The sequence below is a fragment of the Trachymyrmex cornetzi genome, unplaced genomic scaffold (genome assembly GCF_001594075.2).
Source record: "Trachymyrmex cornetzi isolate Tcor2-1 unplaced genomic scaffold, Tcor1.1 scaffold82, whole genome shotgun sequence".
Lineage (NCBI taxonomy): Eukaryota > Metazoa > Arthropoda > Insecta > Hymenoptera > Formicidae > Trachymyrmex > Trachymyrmex cornetzi.
Window position 1 is genome coordinate 1,130,546 of NW_017300158.1, and position 19,869 is coordinate 1,150,414.

The 19,869-nt window shown below is 30.1% G+C and overlaps 1 protein-coding gene across 2 annotated transcripts in view; it reads right to left on the reverse strand.

Moving 5' to 3' along the window:
• LOC108768693 (Kv channel-interacting protein 1) overlaps positions 1–19,869 on the reverse strand; it is a 155,790-nt gene that overhangs the window by 32,591 nt on the left and 103,330 nt on the right. Inside the window, exons 1-2 of one of the 2 annotated variants that reach the window (XM_018519220.1) lie at positions 3,146–3,455; positions 1,962–2,282 (exon numbers count right to left, since the gene is read on the reverse strand). The exons of the other annotated variant lie outside the window; for it this stretch is intronic. Coding sequence (XP_018374722.1) covers positions 1,962–2,282; positions 3,146–3,455 — 631 coding nt within the window. Of the gene's footprint in view, positions 1–1,961; positions 2,283–3,145; positions 3,456–19,869 lie in introns of those variants that run through there. 2 annotated transcript variants of the gene reach the window in all.

A 19,869-nucleotide genomic window follows, 5' to 3' on the forward strand; every position in this document is an offset into this window, starting at 1 on the left:
AGATGTAAAAAAATTAATTGACAGATTAATTAACAGATGTAAATAATAATTAAAAATTATTATCTGCTTGTGATCAATTAGCTGAAATTCACAAATATGTGTAATATATATACTGAATCCGTTTAGTAATACTGATCGGATAAATGCGTCGTTTCAATAAAGTTATGGTTCAGAGCAACCGACAGATAACAAATGCAAGGTAAGCGTTTGCCAACGGTATTTCACTGTCCTTCGCATTGATACGTCGCATGGATGACGACGTTGTTTCTAGATATTTCCCTCATAAATTTGTGTTTGTGAAAATGTAATTTGCGGATGAAACCGCACCTGGACTGTATGAATTTTCATGAAGTTGGCAACCCCGAATCCCCAGGATACGTTGCGCGGATATTCCGTCAGTCTCCAGAGTATTGCGTGATGAAAGTACGCTTTTGGCGACTACGGGATATGTGAAACAATAACAGAAGTCATAAGTGAAGTTACTTGCCATGTATGATAATATAAATATAAATATTCGATAAATTTAAGCAATTTCAATCAAGTTAACAATATTTTTCATCTAACAGTATCCTTGAATATAATATGTCGCCTCAAGTTACTAGCCATTTTTATATGTTCAAATAGATATTGTACGAAATAGATATAAAAAAATTGAAGATATTGTGTGAAAGACTCTTTCATCTCCTTCTCTCTCTATATATCTTAAAGTCTAAATTACATAACTTTGGCATACAGCAGTTAATCATTTATGTACAATTTTCACTGTTTTATGCGCATAATAAATGATTATGTGCCATATTTTTAAAATTTCGAAAAATATATTTTATTCTTGCGTAAATAATGTAAAAATCACTTTTTATTTCATTAGTAAAAGGCTAATGAATTGATCAATATAGGATTGTTAATTGCTCTAGTTTATTAAATCCGAGTAAGGTTGATAAAAAAATGTTTAATGAGAAGGCAAGCAAACTACGTAGGTACAAGTATCATGCAATATAGATGAACCAGTAAAACACGTGAGTAGCGTGCAGTGTTGGTTAAAGTGTCAGGAAAACCCTGGAGGCTTTCACGTTTCACGAACAAGTATGTGAGTCACTCTTTTGCTGGTTGTCCAATAGAAAACAGCATATAAGATATATAGACGTCAGTTCATCGAATACATTCCACGTTTATAAAACGTAAAATGTTATTCCCCTATGATTTTTGATTCTTGACTCATCCGAAAAGAGAAAAGTCGCTTTCATGGCATTTTTACATATGCGCATATAAAATTGTCTCATTTTATCGCTGCCGGGTATATCCGTTTATATTAATAATTTTATACGTATAATATTATGACCTATGTAGACTTAAAATATAAAATAGAATTAAAATATATAATTGAAAGGATAGTTTAATGAATCTATCAGATATTTTTTAAATTAATGTCATAGCTATCATATTGAGAAGAGTATATTATTTCAATTTCATCATTCACAAGAAAGAAGATATGAATAATACGAAATATATTAAGTATATACCAATCTTTCTAAATTTCTTGAAGTAAAATCTCACTCTAAAAGAGTAAAAATATTGCCACTATTGAAAAAGAGTAAAAATATTTGCACTCTTGAATAAGAGTAGCAGATTTTCACGCTTTTTTTGGAGTGACATTTCTTTCTTTCGAAGTGAAAATCTGCCACTCTTGAAGATCTTATTCAAGAGTGCAAAAATTTCCACTCCTTTTCAATAGTGGTAGTATTTTCACCTTTTTAGAGTGAGATTTCAAGAAATTTAGAAAGTACAATTCTATTTTTCTATTCGTACATTTTTTAGGACAAAGTTTTCAGCACTGATATATGTATCTAATGTATTTATATCAGTGGTTTTCAGTTAATAAATATTCAACAAAAAATTCGTTTCTTGTGTGAAGTATAACAACAATTTTCTATTATACATTAATAAATCTGGGATAAATATACCTAGGGCGAATTTGACGCCGGTCCAGGCTTGCCTCACGTAGTTGATTAACCTCCTGTAGAGAGGCCTTGGTGGTCTCTTGGTGGAAGTCCCCTCCTCACCGCTGTCGTTATCCAGCGTTCCCGGCGGCGGGCCTACGCCCGACAGGGTGCCAGCTTGATTCCTCTTGCCGAGTATGTTCACGACCTCCCGCAGCCCAGGCGCAACGCCCTGCAGTCCTGGTGCGTAATTCGCGGGGGCGACGCCGGAACCAAAGAGGTTCGCGCCGCCCCCGCGACCTCTGCCACGTCCACGACTTGCCCGACTCCAGACAGTACTACTGCCTTCGAGAGTTTACGACGTGATCAGATTTCGATATTACGACTTAGCAGTCCATACTTTTTACATAAATGAGAAATCGAACAACATCAAGATGATCGGATGTTCTTTTTTTATAGGTACACGCTATACATATATTCAGTCATTAAAATGAAACGTTTATAAGAACTTTAAATTTCTTAAAATATGTTATTGTTCCTTTTTGCAATTTAAAGATCATTTTAAACAAAGGAAACCTGAATTATTTAGAAAAAAAAACAACTCATAATACGGAATTGTTCTTGAGTTACAATTTTCGAGTTCAAAAATTCATGATATACTTATCAAATGACGAAGGCAGATTGTGTTACGACGTAATAAATAATACAGACGTTCTCAAGGGTGCCGTTCGTTATAAAAATAACGCGAATAAATATCACGTGTAGATAATTGACGAGGACATTGGAGAATTTTGAACTCTCAAAGATAAATTCAAAATATAAAATATTATTTATAATAATAACAATTTAACAATTACGCAAACAAATATTAATAGCGATAATATAATCTTTTAATTAAAAAAACAAAATTTATTCAATTAAAAAATGGAAATTAAGGATGTCATTAAAAAAATAAACATAATATTACATAAAATGTAAAAAAAGACTTATCCGATTTAATGTAATAATAATAATGCTAAATTTAATTTTAGTTAACTTCAGTTAGCATCAAAATATATTAAAGTTTTATGGTGTTGAATAAAAATAATATTTATAAAACCATAAAATTAAAAATATTTGTTTTCTTCAAAAATTGCAAAATATTGTTTTTCACATTTACTTGCGGTATTCGATTTCTATTCTTCAATTATAATGAAACGCCGTAATACCTTGGCGCTTTTTATAGGAGGGGAGCCCCACCACGGGGCCGCAACCCCCCGCGGATCCTGCGACAGAAGAGCTGATGGTGGCAAGACAGGGAACACCCCGACCGCCACCCGTTCGACGTTCCAAATCACGACGTCTGCTACCTCCTCCGCCTCCACTGCCACCGCCACCCCCGGCGGACAACACCACGACGGACCCAGAGGTACGTTTACGTGGTCCTCTTCCCGCGGAGCCCCTTCTTATCGACGAAGGCCCCGCTCGTTTACGTCGCCGGAGTCGCCACAGACTTCCACGGGAAATTCTGCAAGGCATTTCGTAGGGTCGTCACCCTAGTAGCTAGGGCCTAGCTCGCGTATCATTTTTGTTCGTTTATCAATAAAACTTCTACTTCTTTATATACATCAATTACGTTTCTCATTTTTTTTCACGAATAAGTTTATTTCTGCTATAATTTTACGTGATATATAGAATTATTATAATTTATTATATTTAATTTTATATAAATACACGCTGTCTCATAAGCACTTTTAGAAAATAATATATTACACGGATTTTTTTTTGTTCGCTTTAGTGACTCCCGGTATGGTCAATTTCTCAATAGAAGCTGTATATATGGACGTGCGGTGTCAGCAAATTTTCTTGCTTTTTCTGCGCTTCCGTCTGCTTCTATACCAGAAGCGGACTTTCCGGTCAGATACACCTGCACTCTCGAAATTTGCGCCAAATGGTCGACAATTTACAAAAATCGCAATTTAGAACGGAAGAAGCTTTCTGTGCTTTTACCCACTACAATTTTAATATATGATCTTTTTTTTACAGAAAAAAGCTTCTTGTTTAAAGTAAAAATTTTGAATTATATACAATTAGAGGAGAGTTACTGAATATATATCAGTCGCCTAAATCATACTTTATATATGATAATATAACAATATTTTAATTTATATTATTAATATTTTATATTATTATTTTACATTGTTATTATTTAATATAAATAATATTTAGTGACAAAAATATAAAAATAAATGAGTAGACAAAAATTTAATATGTTATGTTTTGTTTTGTGTGTATAAGCAGCATTTTAAAAATCATGTACAACTGATGTTAATTTATGATCGATTTATATAATTAATAATATAATCATACAGTTTTCATCTGAATTTTTATACATTTATAAAAGAAGGGAGGGGGGGATTTATAAAATATTTTATAGTCGTTTTGTGTGTATGTGTATGCATATTTATAATTATTAGAAAGATTAAATAAATATTTATATAAAATCTATCATTTTCTTATAAATCGTACTATCACAAGATAAGACTGATAATTAATAATAATAAAACTGATAATAAATGATATAAATACAAATCACAAAAAAATTTTGAATAATTTTCATTCATAAATTCGATACTTTCAAAGCAAATATGATTTAGAAGATAAGTCATACTTTATAACAAATTAATTTGGTAAAAAGTTGAACATCTAATAATAGCAAATATAATGGAATCAGACTCCTCAATATTTAATAAATCAAAATACAAAATATTTAGGGAAGTAGGAGTCTACGCGGTAATTAATATATAATAATTATATAATAATAGATAAAATATCAAAATACAGTTTCCAATATTTGCGTATAAATCAATGTCAAGTGGAAAATATAATAAAAAAGTTTAAATGGTACATATTTGGCAACTCTTCCCTACTAATATTACATTACTTAGCAACTGTCTGATGTACAATTGTGGCTTTTTAGTTATTGACGGATCTGCCAATATCTTATCAAAATAATATTATGAAGTTCAACAAGTACATCCGCACAAGTACATGTATCTAATTATATCAGGTTTTATTAAAGAGGTTTAAATTAAATAAATATGTTTAAAAAAAGATTTTTTTCTGAAAATTCTACTAATGCTCACCCTAACACTTCTTCCAACACTTCAAACACGTCGCCTATTTTTTTCAGAAATAAGAGATTTAAATCAATTCTCACGATAGAACATCCGTGGACTAGATTGCGGCGACCCACGATTTATTTGGTAGATCGACAAATTTATTCATTGAATAATATGCTTTCCCCGACTTGCTTTTTATTGCACAGAATGCAATAAACCTTTTTCGCATTCAGGACTTAGGGCGTTGGCATGAAGCCCTGGACGAGATCATAATGCTTGTTCTCGAAAGACGTAGTTGGTTAGTGTGTTGTGAGTTCGGTTGTGTTAGTATCTGAAACAGGCAAAGAAGAAATACATGCATTAGTTGTGTTTATGAATAAAATTTGCTGAATGACAACACGCGAATTGCAGAAGAAAAAACAGAGATTGAAAAAAAATGTAATTTTAGAATGTAATAAAATTGATACTTATTATGTATCAAAAGCACACGCAATGAATTTCTGCTCACAGTGGAAAATGAAGATAATGACAAATTATTTATTTAAAAGGTATCTTTAATCTCATTTTATGAACTAATTATCAAAATTTTTTAAACTAATCTTATTGAAAAATATAAATAGAGTTACTTCTAAAAAAGATTTCTTCAGTAAAGGATGTGCTGTGATTTTCTCCTGTGAAGTTCTTGCTATACATTTGACGCGAAAAGTATCATGTTTTTAGATTTGAATTAGTTTTAAAAATGTATTTTAAAATATGAAAATAACTTTTAGAGGAGAGGGGGAGATAAAAGTACAAGCATATGATATATATTTTTATTATATCTAAACGGTAGATTTATATTGTGTGCCCAATTTCAAAACTTCTAAAATTTTCCAAAAGTCACATAAGTTTGATTGTGTCGGGAATACGGCTCTCTATTATTTTTCCAAGGGATTTGGCGAAGTTAGATTTCATAAAAATAGGGCGATTTAAAATTGTGAATTTTAAGGGGTACAAGTAACGTGTTTTTACGATATTTTAAAGTTAAATATAATCACAGATACACATATGCAAAATTCATTGCAAACCCATGTAATCTTTAAAAATTTCGTGAGCATACCGTGTTATCTCCTTTTGTATAATTCATAATTTTTATCAGATGTGGTAATCACTGTAACCAACTTTCTAACTTACCGCATTAAATTGAGGTCAGAAAAGTTAATAAGCTTATTTTTCTGTATTTATAATATAAATTTTATGATGACTGTCTGTAAATTCACGTGACAGTGGGTTCTAATAGTCTCGATGAAGATCAGAAAATATATAGAGTTCGATGTTGGGCTATATACCACCAATTGCCTCTTTATCTTAACTACGATCTAACAACTGCAGTATGCCAACAATTAAAGAGACCATCAATTTCGAAAATTTACGTCAATGTACTTGTGCACTTTATAGCCGTTACAATCCTATCACAGAGTTCACAAACACACTAGTCATTGTAAGTGATAAAATGGCTAGTAGATCGCTCGTAAAGCTACTTGTCCCGTTCAGGCGAAGTTCTTTGAAATTGCCTCGAAACCGAAGAAGTTTCGAGCTATGTGCTTTGTATGCATGTGTGAGCTCTCTTAGCGATCAAGGGTATATGTAGATAAAGAGAAAACGGTGAATACCATAATTTTCTAGAGATTTATCGAAATAAAATGACCTTAAACTTTTATCTAAAGATTTATTACTGTTGTAAAGGAAATGTGCACATTACTTTAATAAAAATGTCCTGCATTTTCGTTTTATTTTTATGTTTTAAGAGTGTACGTAATAGTGTACGTAAAATGTTATAATGTAAATAAAACAACATATTTCTTTGTATAAATGAATGAATAATCAAATTTTGCTATGTATTTGTGATAGGAACGTTTCCAACACACCGTTAATCAAATTGAAGTTTGTTAGTGCAATCGACTCGAAGTTGATAAAACCGTAATCAATTTCGTGTTATTATCAAGTAGACAGTGGAAACTACATTCGGTATTTGCCATAACTCTTTCTGATATCGTGAATGAAAGAGAAAAGTGTAAAATGAGAATAAGCTCGACGGCCTAGGAAAAAGTTCAAGCAGTTTCGTGAGTTTGAAAATTTTCGAAGAGAGAAGAAGGAACTACAAAGAAAAGAAATGTATCAAAGTCATGCATCCCTTACCTAAAAATATAACTCATCGTATGATGGCTTTTTGTAGAAATGGACTTATGTATATCTTTCGGTACATAAAAAAACTGAGATTGATATTTATAACCGTAAGTTTTACAATCCTACCTAGGTCTCTCTTTTTTATTCTTCAACTGTATTACGGAGACGAAACTTCTACGTAACTTCATAAAATATGGAAACAAATATACTTTTCTGTGATTTTGATTAACAAAGAAAGGGACTCAAGTGTTCCCCTCCGATTTTTATTAACTTTTAATATAGGGGAGAGTTGGCTAAGTCGTACGACAGTTAAATCTTACCTCCATTGTATTTTCTAAACGAAACATTTTTTTTTTAAATAATGATACAGATGTGACGCTGGTAATATGGGTTAAGAACTATCATTTTAGTTTTGTCTTCAAGTCGTCTGTTTACGAATGACATTCAAAATTGATTTTGTTCGGTGTCTGATCTAAGTTTTGATACAATTTACCTAAGGTGTTATCAGTATAAGGTGGGTAATTGAATTATAGTGTCCTTCATGGTTATAATCGATATTTAAACTCTTTTCGAGTATAGCATAAAATTAGCAAAATATTTGTAAGTTATGTTGTTATTGGCAAATTTTTTAAAATAGAGAGAGTTGGGTAAATCGTACTTGCCACTGGTCTTTATATTGTACCGGTACGATTTTTGCAAGTGACGCGAGCAATATGTGGAGGTTACTATTATGATAAAAAAGAACCTACAGTGGACTGGATTCAGTGTGTCAGGTGCTCTAAGTGGTTGCACGAAACCTGTAGTGACAATCCTGACATTTACCAAAACTGTTTAAATAAGCGCTCAAGAAAATCATTACTTATCAACTATTGAGTCTTTCTATTGAATCTATTCTATTGTGATGGAAAAATCCGTAATTGATTTTATTTTCAAAATTTATTTTTTTAAAATATATCTGAGATTTTAATATTCTGAAATGTAGTGCAATGATAGCTTAAGTCAGTTTAAGTATTACTTTTTACTTTGTTTTCTTAAATGAGTTTAAAAAACACAGAGTCTAATTTCTGTTTTTATAATAGAAAAGTTTTTATTATACCTACTTAAATATGTATATTCAGTTTGAAATTAAAAATAAATTTATTAATAAATGTGTTTTAAAATTAATTTTGTTTATTTTCCCAGTAAACAAACTGACGTTGTTTACCGTCATTTTAACGTTAAAGATGTTATTTTAATGTCAAAATGACAATAAGCAATGTCAGCTGGTTTGCTGTATTAGAAATACAATTTAGGAACCAAGTGGTACAATTTAACGACCCGGTCTCCAAATCTACCGACAGCTATTTTTTTTAAGATCTAATTTAAACAATAATTTAATGTTTATTTTCGCAAAAGTATCGTTTTGTTTTATTGCCAATGAATCAAAGTTTAATATAACTACAGGAATATTCTGATATATTCAGTACTTTTGTTTACAATTTTGTTTAATCGTTAGGGGATAAAATATAGGCGACTTCCCCCTATATAATTTTGTAGATAAAAATAAAGGACATATTATACTTTTAAGGAATGAAACATCCCTTAGAAAAAAATACGTTTTTTCTTTCGAAATGAATATCATCGAAACTATAAGACATAGAAAAAAAAAGTTTGAAAGTTGAATGATTTTATAAGAGTACTTAATAGTTACAATTAAAAAATGTTTTCATTTTATTTTCTATAAATAAAAATTTTTTATTAAAAAAAAATGTTTAACTATTATTATAAAGTACTCTTGAAATCATTTAACTTTTATTTCACACATTTGTTTCTATCTCTCATAGTTTCAACGATATTCGCTTTGAAAGAAAAAAATCAATTTTTTTCTAAAGCGTATTTCACCTTTTAAAAATGCGATAGAAGAACACGTATTAAAGAATATGTGTTATTATTTTTATCTATAAAATAACATATTCAAAGCTCATCAAAATCAAAATATAACATTGCAAAATTTTATGAGTAATTTCAATTATCTTCCTTTAAGATAAAATTAAGTCTACAAATTATATATTTATTTATAATATCCTACAAAAAATAAAAAAATATTAATTTAATTATATTTAATTTAATTTTAAAGGTATAATATGCTTATATATTGCAATGTTTACACAATCTGGTTACAATTTCATCGTTCTATTTGAGTAAAGATTTATGCTTCTTTACTTATGTGTCTTAAGTTCCATTAATATACTTATGTCAGAATATGATGAGCAATTACTGCGGTTCTCTGCGGTATTACGGATAAGAGTACGTGCTTATTTACTACCTTTGTAACAGGCTCCGTGACCTTTGAAGCTTATATCGAGTTAGTTCAAGACTCGATTGTAGTACAGTGACGTAAGGCAATAGGAAGCTTTTGACATCGTTGGATGGCCCGACCATTACCATGTTCATGTCACGTATACCTATAGGAGTAGTTTATCTTCTAAAAAAAGAATCGTGTAACTTATCGAATCTGTTTATTGATTACAATTTTTCTTTTTTCACCCTTGTAATTTATCTCCGATTTAGCCAAATAACTTATGCCGGAATTCTAAAAACATGATAAAATGTTTAAAAATATGAAATCGTGCCATATGATTGAAATATCATGAAAAGTTGATTTATAGATAAATGCTTAAATGTTCAAGAATATTTTATCAAGAAAATAAAAATAAAATAAAATAGCTATATACTAATAATATCAAATAAATCAAAATAATAAATCAGATAGAAATTTTCAACTATTATAACACACTGTAGAATCAAAACTAGATAGTAAAATAGATTTTATCTGATAGTTACTCACTCAAAAATTTTGCAATTGGAGGGATTTTCTTTCTGCACTTTGTTACTATAAACGTACTACTGCTTGTAACATTGCAACGACTATTGTATTAACAACATCACAATTTCAACATCGCTGAAGATGGCTCGAATGTAGCCGAAACATACGATAGATGCTAATGTTATGTAAGGTCTGACATATATATTTTTTGTTAAAATAAAACACACGAATTACTGCGTATTTGCGCTCTCAATTGCCCGTTTTTTAATTACATGTTTTAGATTTTATCTATTTATGAATAAATAAGAATTGCAAATAAATATTTTAATAATACGATTGATATATTCTCATAAAAGAGAAGTGTCGCATAGTTGAAAATATATCTTGGTTTTGATTATATCGAACTATCTTCATATGTCACGTAACGTCAACATTCGTCCGGTGAGCAAACATTCTATCGAGTCTGATCTAAAAAGAAGTTCTTCCACTCATCGTGGCATGGTCGTTGTAGACCAGAGTGCTATCCAAAATCTACTTTTATCTCCTGTGGGGCGACCATCCCTTCACATTACTTCGTTTCCTCTAAGTTTTACCTCGCGACCATCTCGATTGACCATTTTTCTTTTCTTCCAATTTTCGTCCTGGTTTCTCAGATTCTCCCCAATGTGGATCTTACTATGAGCGTTGGGAAGATAAACTAAGAGAGGATATCTAAAAAATGAAGAGAAACTAACTAATCAAAAGACACAAATGAATCAAAATGTAGATTTTATGAAGTAAATGCAATCTCGTGTAACACCGTTAATGGAAAATGTAATATTTAAAGATGCTAGATATATCGCGTAATAAATAATTTAAGAGAATGATTGAAAGACAAATACCTTTTTTATATTTATTTTTTTAATGTATCATAATAAAAATCTTCAATATTTTTATGTATTAAAATTTTTATTTTTATATTCATCTGATTAAATCTCTTGCACATATAATATAAATTAGAAATAACTCAGAATATTCAGGTAAATTTATCAAAATAATATGTAGGTACAAAAATATGAGAATATCCACATCGTTGTAAGGGGATTATTTTGTATGCCTACGGATGACAAGCGCTCTATGTCAGCGTAACACAACATTGTCCCGACGTCTCGTGACGTCAACGCATTACACGGAGATGCGTCGCCGTATCAGATAATCCGAAATAGACTTAGTATCCATAGATCACATCTCTGTACTCTTGTCGCTCCGCACATTGGCCTGTCTGTTCGCATTTCGGCATGCCCTCATAGTCGTCGCGATAAATCAGGCTTTAAACTCTCAGGTCTTATATACGTACGATGAACGAAGTCGACCCTAGTAGCTGGGACCAAACTTGTTCCCTGGCGAAGGCCGAGTCAGGAAGACGACCCGCCACTTCCAACAAATCTTCCGCGATCGTAGCGTCTTTTATGGGGTGAGTCTCGGCAATGGATAGAGCAGGAAGAGACGAGCCTATAATTTTCAACAGACCTGTCCTGAAGAACACGGAGATACCGCACGTGTACTATAGATTTGTAGTACGATTTACATCGCAGATACGTCACGTGCATGTAAGTTACGCCATATAGCGTAGCGTTTCACTAAAGCTGGGCGACTTACCGCGCATAAATTAGTCCACCTCGAAACACGAAGCGCAGTTAGGTAGGATACATAGCTTAACGTGGTGCCCGCACAAATCCATCGTCTTTAGTAAATGCCGATCAAGTTTACCCCTAGGAAGAAGCTCGTTTACTCTTCGAAAAACGCGGAATATCAACCTTCATTATCCTCCGTCTTCGTATTCGCTTATCTCTATGCTTGAATAATTTATTCCGAAATTAATAGGAGTCTTCCCTTCTTTCTTCCCAAAATTGCTAATTCTCAGCTAATATTTATTTTAATTATCTTTGCGTTCATAGACTGAGAGAAATAATTTTGTTATAGGAACAAATCAAGGGAAAGCAAATGTGATATTTGTTAAAAAAATGATAGATTTGTTACGATTGCAAATTAATTCGTCAATGTAACAGATAATCAATAGTATCGCTAGCAAATAAGAGGCTCATGTATATATATATATATATAAGTCGTAGACGGTTGTAGGGTCTCAAATCGTAAGAAATTGACTAATTCTAGTCAAGTATTCTCCCTATATTTGACTGTGCTTGGTCGGTTTCCTATGACTTAAAACTCCACGATCATCTACGAATTCTATATAAACGAGCTAAAGTATATCCAAAAGATAGGTTAGATTCTATATAGTTTCTGTTACTAATAATTGGTTGGTATAGCAGACTAGCAGCAAATTGCTGCCAGCAATCACAACAACATAATTTGTTGTCACATATTTACCGATCACCGGTTAAAGGTACTGGTGGCTTGCTAAATTAACAAAATCCTTTTTCTCAGTGTATACCTGTTTCTGCAATAATTTATTTCGCAAATAATTTATGTTAAAATTAATGAGAATCTCTCTTATCAAAGACAGTTAATTCTTGCCCAGCATTTTTTTTAATGCCATATAACCTTTTTTTTCGGTGATATATTACATAAAGTAAATATAGTTATAAGTATAAGTAAAAATATGACAAGAGATTATTGACACTCGAAGATACAGTTATGAAATTATATATTTGCACACATAATATGCTTCATTCAATAAATATATTGCCAGGGTTGGAAAGTGATGCGTTAAGATCACAGCACATAAAAAACATAAGTTAGTAAGAAAGGTAAAAAAAAGTTTATTATGGCTTTAAGAGCCATAATAGAGTTTTAAGAGCTAATATTGATTATTGTATTAATCAACATTTAATGTTGATTAATAAATAATGCAATTTTAAAATATTAGGTTATAATATTTTTTAATATTTTATTTTAGCATTACAAAAAATAATACGAGTAACGAATTATTGTCTTCGCCCGCGCCAGTTACTTTATAAATAACAACAACGATACGTTTTAAGATTAGTATCGAGTAACTTTTATAAAAAGTAACGGAATAACAATAATGTATTATTTTTGTGAACTAATGTACCTAACCGTACATATTGCTTCATTAATTATGTGCACGTGTATGAAATTTATATGAAACACTCATAATCACTGTCTACACATATTAATTTAATTAAGCATAGCTTGTATCACATATGCTACAACCAAATAATCTTTGACAACCATAGCCAGCATAATAGATTGATCAGTTCTCCTTTGGGGAATTGCAAATGCACAAAGCTTTGCGAAACAGTTCAAAGCTTCTACACTGTTCTGCTGTCCATCAATGTACATATGCTCTATCCTCGTTCATTATCCATATTGATATTCAATCTAAAGAAAGTAAGTCATATATTTATTTGATAATATTAATGTAAAATTGAATAACAAATTTAAAATGATTGATCACTTTGTGTGATATAATATTTTATATAGTCATTTACAATTAAAATATATTTTTTAATATGTTAAAGAATTACCGAATAATTTTCTACGATAGGGAATTCTTCTAGTCTTAGTTAAATCAAAGTTTTTCTAACTTTTTTACAGTGTCCTTACGTAAGATTGAAGCTGTAACATATTTTAGAAAAGTACGCATATATTATGAATATTTTAAAAATACTTTTGTACACTCAAGAGAGAGCGCGCGTATCTTGAGCAGAAAGGTACGATAAAATGCGATGATAAAACGACGCTGGTTTATGAAAGGTGGGTAAAAGCATCGCAAATGTATGAAGGAAAGAATGAAAGAGAACTATGGTATATTCCTTCGGTACATAAATTCTCTTACAGGTCAACCGGCGGAGACTACGAAAGGGTGGCACTATGTGAAAATTTAAGCACCCCCCCCCCCGGTTTACACTGTTTACACGTGAACGTGTAGAATTGACCGAGGAATATCTTTACGCGGTACGAGTAAATGAGGAAAGGAAGAAAGAGGAAACTAGTAGTATATTCCTTTTTTAATTTCGTGATTGAGGAAATTTTGACATGACGGTTTTGCATAATGCTCGTTGGCCTAGCCAAACTATGAATGGTAACTCACTATCGATTTATTGAAAAAATTAGGCTTTGTAAAAAATGATAGATACCTGTGCAATTTCATTAAAATTGATAAAGTAATACTGTATAGTAGAGGAATAGTTTAAATAAAACATCATTCTTTTAAGAGAGCGAGAGAGAGAGAGAGAGAGAGAGAGAGAGAGAAAGAAATAAAAAGATCAGAAAAAACTTTTTTTAATAAAATAAAAGTTGACTGTTTATGTATGTAATAATGTTCTTCATCTGTAAAAATATTGATATAAAAAAGTTTTTTTTCATATTTCAAATTTAAGAAATCTGGATCATTTCATGATCTTTCTATCGTTTGCTGTATGTTTAGTTCTACATGTTTTATTTATAATTCTGATGACCCTATTAACAGCCAGAAAGTCGCTGAGATATTACTTTGCTCTCGAATCAATCCCCTTTTCATGGATCCTTCACATTGTTTTGACCACGGATAAGATTACAAAAATAGATTACTGTTATGAGCGCGAGAAGCTTAGAACTTGCTAGCCAATAGATTCATATATTTACCCTTCTCTCTATAACATACTTCAATTTTAACATTATCTACATATATCATGCATTTTCCTAGAAAAATAATGAAATGTTAATACAATATATGTTGTTCAAAATAATATGCATGTAATAAGCGACACTTTATCAATATTCCAAAAATGTGAAATCTGTATATATATATATATAATAAGAAGATTATTTATTAATTAAAATATATTATGAAACATAAATAATAATCTTTAGTGCCAAAATATAAAGCAGTTAAAATATATAATTAAATATGATAAGTAATTTTAAGTTCTACTATTAGTATACATTATATTATTATACAAGTACAGTACACAAAGCATATTAAAGTATCTAAATACTGCGCAATATATGCATACGCTGAATTTGCATTAGAGATGTGGAGATGAGCATCGCTATAATGTAACGTACGGGTTGAAATTTGCAAGGGTCCTAATTTACGCTTCACTATGTGTAAATTACACAACAAAGGCACAAGCTTACACTCTAATTAGGTCATTATCAAATTGTACGGTGTAGTATAACGTCACGTGAACCAAATCAGATGATGTTCTTCTTGGATTAAAGAGCTTCGGATATTCCAATTTTCAGAAATTCTGAAATAAAGATTTTCAACTTTATCGATCCGACAATGAGTCTTATCGAAAAAATTATCATCTTCAACTGACGGATATTTCTGATAATAATCAAGGAGAGAAATTTTGTTAAGCAATGCCAACAATGACAATGCGTTTTTTTCGTCATAGAATAATTATAATTTAATTAAAAAAGATTATAGGTATATATATATATTCCAAACAAGATATATATGACCGAAATTTTCATTATAATTACAATATAATAGTAATAAGGCTCAATAAATTAAAAAAATTAAAGAAAAAGGGCTACGAGCCAAAGAGTTAGTCGTTAGAAATAGAAATTTTTTAAAAATCACAGGATAAATATGTCATTTAGTCAGAATATAAAACTTTAATTTACCGGCAATAAACAATAGAACACAAACAAACGTTTCGTTCCCTGTTGGATCATTATCAATGTTAATACACAAAAATAGAACGGTGAAAATATTATAAAGTTAAAATATATAAAAATTACAATTCGCTCTCAATCGCAGGCAATAATATAATAAAACTCACAGTTGTTTAATATAATAAAATTCGCTCAGTATGAGTTGAAAGTTATATGAACGTTGTAATTGATAACAATGTGTGCTTCCGGTTATTAGTTGTAAATTAAAATAATTCGTATCTGTTAAAAAGTACATAAATATTTTAAACATATAATATTGAGTGTATAAAATAAAACGCAAAGTATAAAAATATAATATATGAGGCAAAGAATAAAATTAAAAATTAACAATAAAAAAGTATTCTAAGATTTTACTAGTAGCAAACAAATTAGTTAGTTTAAATAAAAATTATGTGATATATAGTTACTAAGTAAAATATATATAATTAAATTTAGTAACAATTAAAATAACGGATAATAGATACCTTGTAAATCGTGTGTCAGTATAATATAAAATTCTCTATTTTCAGACAATGCGATGGGAGTGGAATAGTCACATCTCTAGTATGTTCAGAGACAATGTGAAAACGACAAACTATTGTAAGAAGGTTGAGATGGTAAAACAGAAGCAAGGGGTACGTGAGAGTGGGAAAAATAAAGTAGAGGGAAAAATGAAAGAGGAAAGAAGGGAAGTAAGAAAGGAAGGAAAAACAGTTAAGAAGGAGAAAAAGATTGAATAATTTGAGAGTAAGAATCAGGTAATGATTCAGTATCGTTCATTTCATTTAGACCTTGTTTCTGTCTTTTAATGTGAATCATTTCAGATACTAATCTCTTATTATAAGAAGACTCGCAATCTAAAATTTTCACATCATTCCATCTAAAATTGTGGTCTACATTGACACGATGATCGGTTGTGACAGTGAGAGAACCAGTATTCCTTCTAATATCAGATTTATGTTCATGTAATCTCGTACTCAATTTTCTTTTGGTCTGACCAACGTAGCTCGCCTCACAATCATCGCAGGAAATTTTATATACAACGTTCTGGTTGAACAAAAATTCCAACTTATCTTTTCCTCTCTTAATAAGACTTTTTAATGTGTTAGGAATGGTAAAAGCTATAATAGTTTACAATGAAACATACTGGAAATCGGAAGAAAACTCTCTGAGATAGATTTGACATAAGGAATAGTAAAATACTTATCTTTCACTTGTAAGTTATGTGTAGTATGTTTACTATGCATATGGAAATTTAATCTTTGTTCAATTGTAGAAAAGATGAAAGATAAAGAGTAACAGTTATCTAGGAAAATGTGGATAGCGTCTATTAAATTTTTCTGTTGGAACCATGGATGTGATAATAAGATAATTTTGTCTATGAAGCTGATAATTGTACCTTTTTTGTGGCAAAGAGGATGATTGGAATAAAAGTTGAGGAACCTTCCAGAGAATGTTATAATTACATTATTTGGGACAAATAATACACTATAATAGAGCTAGAAAAATAGTCCTAGAAAATTAAATTTTTGAATTACTTTACCAATGATATCTATAATTATATACTGTCATATTGATTTTACTCAAATATTATAAAAATAATACATTATTTTTCTTGCAAGATAAAATATTGAAAAATAACGTGGTTTTTAATATCATAATTGATGTATACACGCATATATATTTACGTATACGTAAATAATATAATTAATATATAAAATAATAATTAACGATATGTTATACGTCTTATTTTAGTTTACTATATGTGTAAACTTTCTTGTAATAGAAATAAATAAATTAATAATGAGATAGCAAGCAGAGTCTTCCCCCTACCGCGATTTCCAGAATTTTCCAGTTCTGTAAACATGATACTAATTTTACAGATATACGGTCGTTGTACTTTTCTCTCATGGTGCTGACAGATCTCGCTGAAGCATAAATAAAAATATAAAAGATGAGAAAATATATTTTATGCGAATAAAGTATTACTTGCTTTTATGTATTTAAATTAAACGCAATAATTTTTTCATAATGTACGGTATATTCTTTTATTTAATTAAAATATAATTTCTTAATTTTATAAATAATTTTTCTCTTTAAATTAAATAGTTAACTACAGCTAAAAGTAATTCATATATAAACATAATATATTATACATATGTACATATTATATAATTATTATATATAAAATAAGTAAATTTAAATAAGGGTGTTATTACATTGAAAAAAAATATAGTCAATTTTAATAAATATTTAGTTCAATATATATACTGCCAACTAAACATTTACTTACAGTAAATAAATATTTGTTCAGTAAAAAAAAGATTGTTAAATCAAATTAACATTTTTTGTACCTATCAAATAAATATATCTTTATATTTAATAAATATTTAGTTGGCAGTATTCAACTAAATATTTATTAAAATTGACTATATTTTTTTTCAGTATAGAATTAAAATTGATTCTTGCGCGAATAATATAAATTTTCGTGATGATACAATTTCATAGTAATAATTGAGATTGCCTGTTTACATTGTATAACGACTTCCTTTACTCGAAAAGGCTTTATTGGGTTTCGTCAACACAGAAATCGTTCGCGGAACTGAGAAAACCAAATTGATTCTACTATAATCTTCTATCAAGAATCATAAACCAAAATGCCTTTCCATGAAAATAATTCTTAATATTCTTTAATAATAATAATTATTAATTTCTAATCTTTTTTTGCTTATTTATGTTGATTATTTCTATATAGATCGATTTACATTTAGTATTATTAAATTTTTTAATAAGTAAAGAAGAGCACTAAATACGAGGTATCAAAGCTCTTAATGCCCGATAATATAATATTTCTATATAAATTTTTAATACATCTTTATATAAACTAAGTTATATAAATTGTGTTTTATAAACTGCGCGCCGATTGTCGAGGAATCGCAATCATAAACTGAAGCTGAAATAGTAATATAATAAAATAAATTAATCGTCAATTTAATGGTGATGTTAATAAGAGAGCATTTTAAAACATTGCAAATAACTAAATTTTTTGTTGACTTTTTAATATCAAATCTTATTACATATACGTATTGTCATATTTAATTCTTTTTATAAAACGAAGAAGTTATATCGACTATAATAAAAATGTGCATTGCATATACAGAAGAATTGATATTTCTTATACGTAAAGAAATTCATAAATCTCGTCAAGAATGTCAACGTTTTTGTCATTTATAGAACTTGACGCGAGGATCAAGCATTGTCAACTTGCAGCTGTTCATCCGCAATACCTAAATGCGTAATGTCGCTCGATCTAGTATTCGGTGCCAATCTCGGTCTAGCATAACTCAATATTGGCCGGCTCACCGCCATTACGTGGTTCTACTATTCGAGTCTTCGCCCTCGGTTATTCTCTAGGCCATTGCAATTTCGATTCTCGCCTCGATCGATCTCCTCTCTAGCAGGAAATACGGTCATCCCGTTAACTACTAGTCACGCTTGTCTGACGCTTCCCAGACGTCTCCATTCCATAAATGCGACAAAGATAAGAAAGCAGTTTTTTCTTCAGCAATTTTTAAAGTCATAATATAACTGTAATGCAAAACGTGTAATTACGATTAATTACACAGATATAATTTAATTCGTCTCATGCATAAATAATATTGTATGTAATATTAGTTTATACATTTTTCTTCTTTACAAAAACTTAACTAAAATAATGTTAAATACTAACAAATAAAGTTGATAAGAACATATAAAAGTCAAGCGTGGAAATCGATGCGCAAAAACAAATACGAAATTTAATTCGATAAGATTTCAATTAAATAGTATTACATACTATAGCCATTCTCAAATCTCAGAATCACAATATTAAGCATGAATTCATGAATATTTTAGCAGTTCTAATTGTAAGATGTTCATGGATTCATGCTTAATATTGCGATTCCGAGATCTGGAGACTGCTCGAAAGTGTAACCGAAATATGTATAATTAATTTGGTAGCGTACTATTAATTCATATGCTTGTACATATTAATTGTATGTAGGGGAAAGTGGGGGAACTGTGCGCAGAGGGTAATTGTGCGCATCCTGGTTTGGTACTTTTCCAATATATGAAGACATCACCGTGGCGAAATTTTTACGCAGGAAGTCGTTCTCTTAAGCTATAACTACAAAAGATACGACGTACATACATCACTAGCCAGAGAAATACAAAAAAGTGAAATTACATCTTTTCTTGTTATTTTAGCATT